Source organism: Gallus gallus, chromosome 26, assembly GCF_016699485.2.
Source record: "Gallus gallus isolate bGalGal1 chromosome 26, bGalGal1.mat.broiler.GRCg7b, whole genome shotgun sequence".
In the NCBI taxonomy this organism is placed as follows: Eukaryota; Metazoa; Chordata; class Aves; order Galliformes; family Phasianidae; genus Gallus; species Gallus gallus.
Window position 1 is genome coordinate 2,693,009 of NC_052557.1, and position 8,283 is coordinate 2,701,291.

General features: G+C 53.4%; 1 protein-coding gene across 2 annotated transcripts; it reads left to right on the plus strand.

Moving 5' to 3' along the window:
* Positions 1-445: 445 nt before the first annotated feature.
* C4BPG (complement component 4 binding protein, GPI-anchored) lies at positions 446-7,894 on the plus strand. Of its 2 annotated transcripts, NM_001033643.1 has the most exon segments (12): positions 569-696; positions 779-964; positions 1,537-1,633; positions 2,460-2,542; positions 2,831-3,022; positions 3,408-3,590; positions 3,722-3,907; positions 4,067-4,160; positions 4,500-4,585; positions 5,172-5,378; positions 5,722-5,745; positions 5,987-6,281. In NM_001033643.1, coding segments are annotated over 12 exon segments (1,446 nt in total). In that variant the 5' UTR covers positions 569-632; the 3' UTR covers positions 6,031-6,281.
* Positions 7,895-8,283: the final 389 nt, after the last annotated feature.

Sequence of the window (8,283 nt, forward strand, 5' to 3'; positions counted from 1 at the left end):
GTTTAGAGCGAAACTGTTATTTTTTCTTCCAACGAAAGGAATTCAAAACAATCACCACCACCGAGACCAAGTGCTGCTGGTCTGCTGTGTCCCACGGGCGATTAGAGGGATCTCTCAGATCACTCCGGCGCCTCCGCAATCTCGTTCTCAGGCCGAGGAAAGGCGGATGGCTGCCGCTGTGTCCCGCTGTTGGTGGCACAGCTGCTGGGAACGGCGGTGATGGAGGCGTTGGTGATGCAGGAGAGCCCACTCCTGTGGGCGGGGGGGGGGATGGAGGATGGAGGCACCGACCGGCACAGCCCGCGCTGTGACTCAGCCGCTAATTGAGGGCGGAACCTTTCCGCATCGCGGGGCTGCGCACAGCTCTGCGGGGGGAGGGGTGACCGCGCCCCGTCCCGCGTGGGTGAGGATGTGGGTGTGTGTGGGTGTCGGTGTGGGTGTGTGCGTGGTCAGCCTGGGTCCTCATTTCCATGCGGAGGCGGAACGAATCCGTGTTACTGCGTGAGCGGCGGAAGGGGCTGATGCAGCCTCCGATCGCTCCGGAAAAGGTCGTGCGGAGGAGAGCCGCGCAGAGCCGAGCCGTACCGCTGGGCTGCTCGCAGCACCGCGCACAACCGCCGGAGCGTCCGGAGATGGCCGTGGGTACGGCGCTGCTGTGGCTCAGCGCTGCGCTGCTGGCGCTGCCCGGAGTGTGCGGTAAGTGGGGCCCGGGGGGAGCGGAGCCCCGGCTGAGGAAGCGCCGCGAGGAGCGCTCCTTATCGCCTCCCTCCGCCCGCAGGTGACTGCCCGCAGCCGCCGAGGTTCGCTTTTGCGGAGCCCCCCGGCCCCACCAACTCTTCGTACCCCGTTGGGACGGTGCTGCGGTACCGCTGCCGCCCGGGGTACACGGGAGATAGGAACAAGCTCCCCAGCGTCACCTGCCTGCCCAACTCCACCTGGGCGTCGGACCCCGACTTCTGCATCGGTGAGTGCCCCCATGTGGGTGTGGGGTCCCCAGAACCCCCAGGGTTTCACGCAGCTGGGAGGGATACCCCCTGGGATCACTGTTAATCCCTATTATGGGCACCGAGAGTGGCCGAGCAGAGCTGCCCTTTGTGCTGAGACATGTTAATCCCTTGGGTGTGAACTCTGCCCTATTCACTTTACCATCTGTTGATACAGAGGAAAAGCTGAAATAGATTTCCAGAGAAGCAGGGTACAAAGGGGAAAAGACAGCAAGATTTCTTTCTCATGCACTGTCCCAGCAGTAAACACTGTGGTTCCCTCCTACCCCTTCTGCGCTGCTTTCCTCCCCTACAGACAGTGATTTCACTTCTATATCAGTTTCAAGCCTCAGTAAGCATATAAACCTTTGTTGTGCTGTGTTCAACCTTCCATTCCTCGAAAGTTAAAGTGATTTTGTGCTTCTGAAAGCGCTATGGGGGAAGGCAGGTGGAAAGGAGCTCCTGCTCTGCAATGACTCTGAACAGCAGCGTGATGCTGCGTGGCCTCATTCTGCAATAAAATACAGCTAATGCTGAGCATTTGCCCTCCCAGGAAAGTCGTGCGGGCAGCCAGAAATACCGAATGGCAATTTCCACTTCAGCACCAACCTTCAGTTTGGAGCTACGATAAACTTCACCTGCAAGGCCGGGTAAGACTGCAGTGAGTCGGGGCTGGAGGCAGCAGTGGGGAGTGGGATGCTTTTAATGCCTGGGGGCTGTGTCCCTGTCCCTGCAGGAGCTGCTGGGAGCAGCAGCTTTGGGCCCAGGCTCCTCCTGCTCAGTGTCTCAGCTAAGGGCCCTTGGGATGGGATGGGCTGGGATGGGCTTTGGTGCCATGAGGATGCAGGGAACAGGAGTAGTGATGGGAGTGTTGGTGACACTTCTGACCCCTGTTGCACAGTGTGGGGCTGGGGCAGCTCCCGTGTACCCCCCTGCTGCCGGCACTGCATCCAGTGCTGCCTTTCTTCAGAATCACAGAACGGCCTGGGTTAAAAAGGACCCCAATGCTCATCAGTTCCAACCCCCTGCTATGTGCGGGGTCGCCAACCAGCAGCCCAGGCTGCCCAGAGCCACATCCAGCCTGGCCTTGAATGCCTGCAGGGATGGGGCATCCACAGCCTCCCTGGGCAACCTGTTCAGTGCGTCACCACTGTCTGGGTGAAAAACTTCCTCCTAATATCTAACCTATACCTCTCCTATCTCAGTTCAGAGCTATTCCCCTTGTTCTATCACTCTCCACCCTCATAAACAGCCTTTCTCCTTCCTGTTTATACACTCCTTTCAAATACTGGGAGGCCACAGTGAGGTCTCCCCAGAGCTTTTAGGTACGGAAAGGCTGTATTTTATGGGTTGGATGGCTTTGTTTCCCCTAAGGTTCAGCTTCTGCAGAGAGCGCCGTTAGAAACGGCACAGCTTTGCATTTCACAAGTTTTTTTCACTTTTATTTTGAAGAGATTCCATCTTTTTTACTCTCAGGTACCGTTTGGTTGGGAAACCAACTGCACAGTGCATCCTGAGCGGCAGTGATGTGGTTTGGGATGCGGTTCCGTACTGTGAGAGTAAGTGGACCTTCAGTGCTTTGTGCCCATCCTCAAAGCTGCTGCTGCACACCTCTCCTTCAGCCCCTCCTCTTGGACTGCAGCTGCTTTTCTGCCACTTGGCCACTAAAAAAATACGTGTGGGGTCTGAAGGAGCGTCAGCAATCCGGACATCGGGTTGAGATGGTTGCCTTAGGGCTGCTTCCTTGGCTCTTCTTGGCAGTCGTTTGTTTGTAGAAGTAGGTAGGCCTCGGTTTCATGTTTGATGGAAATGTTTTTGTGTTTTCCTACCGTTGCTTTCCAATGCAGTTATTCCCTGTCAGCCACCTCCCCCGATTGAGAATGGGACGCTCAGTAGTGTGCACGGGGAGTACACCTTTGGGGTAGCTGTGACTTATAGCTGCAAAAAAGGTTTATCTCTCATTGGAAACGCCACAATTCACTGCACAATGGATGATAACCTCAATGGGATATGGAGTGGTCCAGCCCCGGAATGCAAAGGTAGATGTCTGCTTCCTCTCCTTATTCTTTTGCTCTGTTTCTCATCATTCTCCCATATGAATTCTTCCCACTGAGCTGACAAACATGAGAATGATTCGAGTCTAAATGGATTCCGTAGTCATTCCCAATGGATCCCGTAGTCAGAGACAAGGCTTGGTGCAGTGGGTTCCTCAGCACATGGGAAGCTGCTGCGATAGCCTAAACTGCATGAGTGCAGGCAGATGAAGACCTGCATGCTGTTTCTTCATGGTGTCTCTGCTCACTGAGTACCCGTGTACATCATGTCTGTGTGCCTGTGTGTCTATAGGAGCTTCTCATGTAGTGGCCCTGGTGACACTTTTTCTTCTTGTGACAAGTGTCCTCACCAACTTCCCTTCACTTCCAGACGTGAGATGTGAAAAGCCAGAAGTGGAAAATGCAAAGAATTTAAATAGCTTTGCCACTGAGTACACCTATGGAGAAAAAGTGAGCTTTGAGTGTGCTCCTGGGCACGCTTTGAGCGGAGCTCAGACGGTTACCTGCGATGCAGACAATACCTGGAAGCCATCTCTGCCATCGTGTGACCCACGTGAGTACAGACAGACTTTCTTCCTGAAGCAGTTGCCCTGAGGTTTGCATCTGCGTGCTGCAAATGGTCCAGCAGTGCATGGGGCCACGTTGGCTTTGGAAGCTAGCATTGCTTTTGTCTCCAATTGTCAGGATACTGTGGCTCTCCTCCCAGCATCCCTTCTGCTGAGTTAATAGGGGCTGCAGGCAACAGCTTCATGGCTGGAACGAAGCTGACATACCAGTGTCAGCCAGGTTTCACCACAGAGAGTGGGAAGTCCCTGGAGGTCACCTGTCTGATGGATGCAACCTGGACTTCAGGCTCTGCGCTGTGCACACGTGGGTACCTCTGCTCTTCTGCTTGGCTGTACAAGCAAGCTAGACCTGCTTGAGAGGCTGATTACTCTGGTTGGTGTCCAGCTCTGGGCTTGCAGACACACCTATGACTTTCTTGCTGAATTTGCTTCATGATGTATGAATCATCTTCTTTTTCTCCAGGTCAGCAATGCACTGCTCCCACAATACCGAACGGGATTGTGAATGGGGACAGTTTCCTGTTTGGGACAACTGTGACCTTCTCCTGCAACGCTGAGTGAGTTGGGGCAGAAAGTCAGGGGCTCCAATAGGCTGTGACACCCACCTGCAGTACCTCCTGCCCTGGTTCCCCCAGCAAGATCCCAGTACAGCTGCATGTTGAGTATAACTGAGCTGTGAGAGGCAATGCTCACTGAGCACCAATGCTGGGAACCCTTCACATCAGCCATGTGCTGCCTGCACAGCACCAGGGTGCCTTTACTCACCCAGGTGACCACTGTGGCCAGATCCCATTCTGTAGCAGGGGCAGCTCCTGGCTGATTGTTTCCATGGGAGGAAGGGAGAACCATTGCTGGGTTGTTTTCTGGAGTGTGCTGAACTTCCCCTCTTTGTTTAGGTACGAATTAAAGGGATCATCTTCTGCCAAATGCGTGGCAGTGGAAAGTGGAGTTGAATGGGACGTGAAGCTCCCATCCTGTGAAAGTAAGGAAAAGCTGCAGAAAGCCATTGGGATAATGGCTGGAACTGCTCTGGTGTGGCTGTGTGGGGGTGGGATGGGGCTGTGCTTGGGCCTCTTCATTCAATTGGCTGTGAAGCTCAGGATTTCAGTACTAACTTGTACTGTGTGGCCTTATGGGCCTCCCAGAGATTAAGCCGAGCAGTGAAGGAAGAGCAAAAGTTACAGGAAAAGAAAAATAACCGTCTGATTTTTGAGTGGGGGAGAGTTGTCCTTCTCTGCAGTTACCAGAGAAAGGTGAAACTGATTGGATGTAAGAGCTCTACCCACTGAATTTGGTGTAGTGCTGAAGTCGGGTAACGCACAATGGGATGGGAAGCTGGGAATGGCTGAAATGCTTCTGACTGTCACTGCCATGGCTTGCCTATGGGCTGAGACCCCGGAGCTGGGCTAAGGGCAGTAGCTGAGGTCTGGTACCTAGCAGGAGCACTCAAAGCATTCAGAATTGCTGCTAGATGCACGGCCCTGACTGCATCTGCTTCTCCCCGTGCACACTGCGTATGCTTTCAGTTAGGAGAAGCACTCAGTCTCTCTTGGTGGTGTTCCCCATAGGACAGCGCTCTGATGTTCTCTGTGAACAGCCCCCCAGCATCGGCAATGGGGTGCACAACGGCACGGGGGGCACAGCCTTCCCCCTGGGCTCCGTTGTGGTTTATTCCTGCAATGATGGCTTCAACCTGGTTGGAGACAGAGCCATTCAGTGCCTAGCAAAGACCCAGGACCGCGGAGTCTGGAGCACACCCACTCCTGAGTGCAGAGGTGATCATCTCCTGGGGCCGCCTTGCTGCCTTCTCTCTGTCTTCAAAACAAAAGAAAACCCCACCTTATTTTTACTTTCTCTTTGAGCCCTCAAAGCAGACAGCTCAGCTCAGAACGCACCATCTGCGTTTCCTGCAACGGCCCCAGTTAGAATCTCACGCTAACAGCGTGGCGCTGGGCTGCAACACGGCCTGGCAGGCTGATGGTGCAGGGCAGCACTGGGTGATGCAGGGCTCCCTTTCTACACATGCACTGGCTTTGAGCTGCTCAGTGCTGTGTGATCAGATGCCTTGAGGTGCTGCATGGTTGTGCAGAGTCACATGTTGGCTTTCTTCCTTTCCAGGCGGAGCGAGCAGCATCATTGTTGGTAAGTGACGCGTACTGCAGATCGCTGTGCTCCCATTGTTGGGTATCTGCACGTTACTGGTTCTTTCTTTGTGTTACTTAAACCTGAAACAGGCTGAAGAGCCTTCCATAGCAGTCTGTTGTCATGCTCATGTTTTTGTTGCTGTGAAAAAGAGGTGGGGAGGAATGCGGAGGTGCTGCATGTCTGCGGCTGGGAGGGAAAGGGTGAGTGCACGGCCTGAAGTCCCTTTTGCCTCCTGCAGGAATCCTGCCCCTCCTCCTGGCAATGCTGGTGATGAACTTCTAGATGAGGGCACGGCTGCCACGGGGAGACGGTGGGATGTGGTCGTGCCCCGCGTTGCCTTCTGGAGAAACCAACCCTGCAATACTGACTGGCAGATCTGTGATGGATAAAGATGGCGTTGAGCCCTGGTGTCCCCAAGATGAGCACTTGCACTTTTTGGTGTTGTGCTGGACACAACAACGGTGTGGCTGTGCTGGTGGCTCAGATGCGAGTGTGGTTATCGCTATGGGAAGTGGCAGTGATGCCAAAAGCTTTTGAACCGCACTGCTGTGGACTCGAGGAAATTGGGCACTTTGGGTACCTCCATGCTCTGATTTTCAGCCCCACTGAGGTAATGCTGAGCCTCGTCCCCTTCAGGATTCACAGCTGTCTGGAGGGTCCTGATGTGTGATTGTCTTTGTATGAGTGGTAGATGAAAAAATTATGTGAGCCAAATACTGTGACACTGAAAGCACTGACGATGTTTGCCTAGGAGCGTACTGTAGCATTGACTTCAAGGCCAGTCTGGACACAAGAAGCCTTATAGATGGGTAATTTTACTGGAGAGAATATAAATATAAACGCCTTGTGACAAAGAACTATTTGGACTCTTCCTGTTTGTGCTAAAATTAGGTTCAGAAATGGTATGAAAGTGTTGGCCACGCTCCCTTCTTGGTATCACATCAGTGCTTCTCTCCAAGCATCCGGAGCCGCCCTTCCTTCCTGCCTCAGGCTTTCTGCTCGAGCTGCCCAGCAGTGACACCTCAGGGCTGCTGTGCTGATGGAGGAGAAAGCAGAGCTGGGCTTCTTGCTCTGCTGGCCTGGGGTGCTCGGAGCGCCTGCTGCATCCGAGGTTACATCCAAAAGGACTTGCAGCTGAGGTTGGTGCAGACACACACCAAGCAGAGCCTTTATTTACATCCCTGGGGAGCAGTGCACAATGCCTGCATCCTTCTGTGCGCTCCGCTGCAAGGAGCAATCTGACATCTTGGTGGTGAGGTCAGGAGCTGAAGGCTTCACGGGGATCCCAGATATAAGGAATACAATACTGACAGCTTTGAGATGTGTGTGTGGCTGCTGCCTACAGACTGTGACTCTGTTAAGCAAAACATGGAGGCTCAGGGCTGTGCCTGAAGGTTGCAGCTCTGGGTTCTGCACTGTTTTACAGCTGGAAAACAGAAGCATTCAGAATGCTTATCATGCAGTTATTTGTTCCTGCATTTTTATTTGGGCCTTCCTCTTAACCGGAACAGGCAGCTGTTAAGAGGAAAAAGCACAGAGAGCCGTTTCCACGAGCAGCTGAACCTTCCTGTAAGCACGGTCAGAGGGTTCCCCCTTTACAGCAGAGCTCTGTTCTGCCCAGCTGGCGTTCTGGCCGAGCAAAGCACTGTTTTCAGAAGTAAACCTTACAAAACGAGAAGTTGCAGGTTGTTTTTCATTCATAAATACGCATTGCACGCATAGACACATAGAGAGAGAGAGATGGGTGTGAAAATCTCGTTGTGTATACGTGAAAAATGTATTGCTGGGTGACCAGGGGCTCAGAACACAAAGGGAAAGCCCAGTGCCTTACTGCTGTGCTCTGCTTTATTTTAACCTCAGCACCATTGTTTCTGTTGCATAGTCCAGAGTGCATCTCCCAAATGATTGAACTTCATCCTGAAATGACCTCCCCTCAACCCAATGGAAGGAACTGTAAATGTTCTGATTGAGTCTGCGATGGGCTCACCAACATTTATGGTGTCTGTGTTTATATGGGAATGGAATTGCACTGTGCGTCATTTTACTTTACGATCTGAATGTAGACAATCAAATGTGATTTTTAAAGTGTGATTTTTGGATGTTTGTGTCATAGAAGCTGCCAATAAAAGGGATAAGGATGACCTGAGCACCGTGTGCCCATTGCCTCCTCTGGGCTCAGAACATCCTCAGCCATGCAGCAGTGCTGGGGGGGTCCTGGAGCCCTGATGGTCCGTCCTCAGCTGCAGAGCAGTGTTCCCCTGCCCCCCAGGGACAGTGTCCCCAGCTGCCCCCAGCCCAGTGTGTGGGAGGAGGTGGAAGTGTTCTACTCTGCCCTTCCCTTCCCGTAGCCAGGCAGGCTTAGCTGGCAATGGTTCCTGGGGAAGAACCCTGTCCACTTCCCATAACCAGGGATGCTCTGCAATGGCTCTATCCGGCTGAAAGCCCCTTGTGCCTTCTCTGTCACAGATACCCCGTGTCCCACAGCAGGTCCCAATGGCCCATCCTCCCTCGCACAGTGGGACCAAAATACCACCA

Coding starts and splice junctions, on each gene's coding strand:
- C4BPG (XM_046904120.1), top strand. CDS start 471: ATGCGGAGGCGGAACGAATCCGTGTTACTGCGTGAGCGGCGGAAGGGG. Junction 697..778: donor GGCGCTGCCCGGAGTGTGCG/GTAAGTGGGGCC, acceptor CTCCGCCCGCAG/GTGACTGCCCGCAGCCGCCG. Junction 5,379..5,721: donor ACCCACTCCTGAGTGCAGAG/GTGATCATCTCC, acceptor CTTCCTTTCCAG/GCGGAGCGAGCAGCATCATT.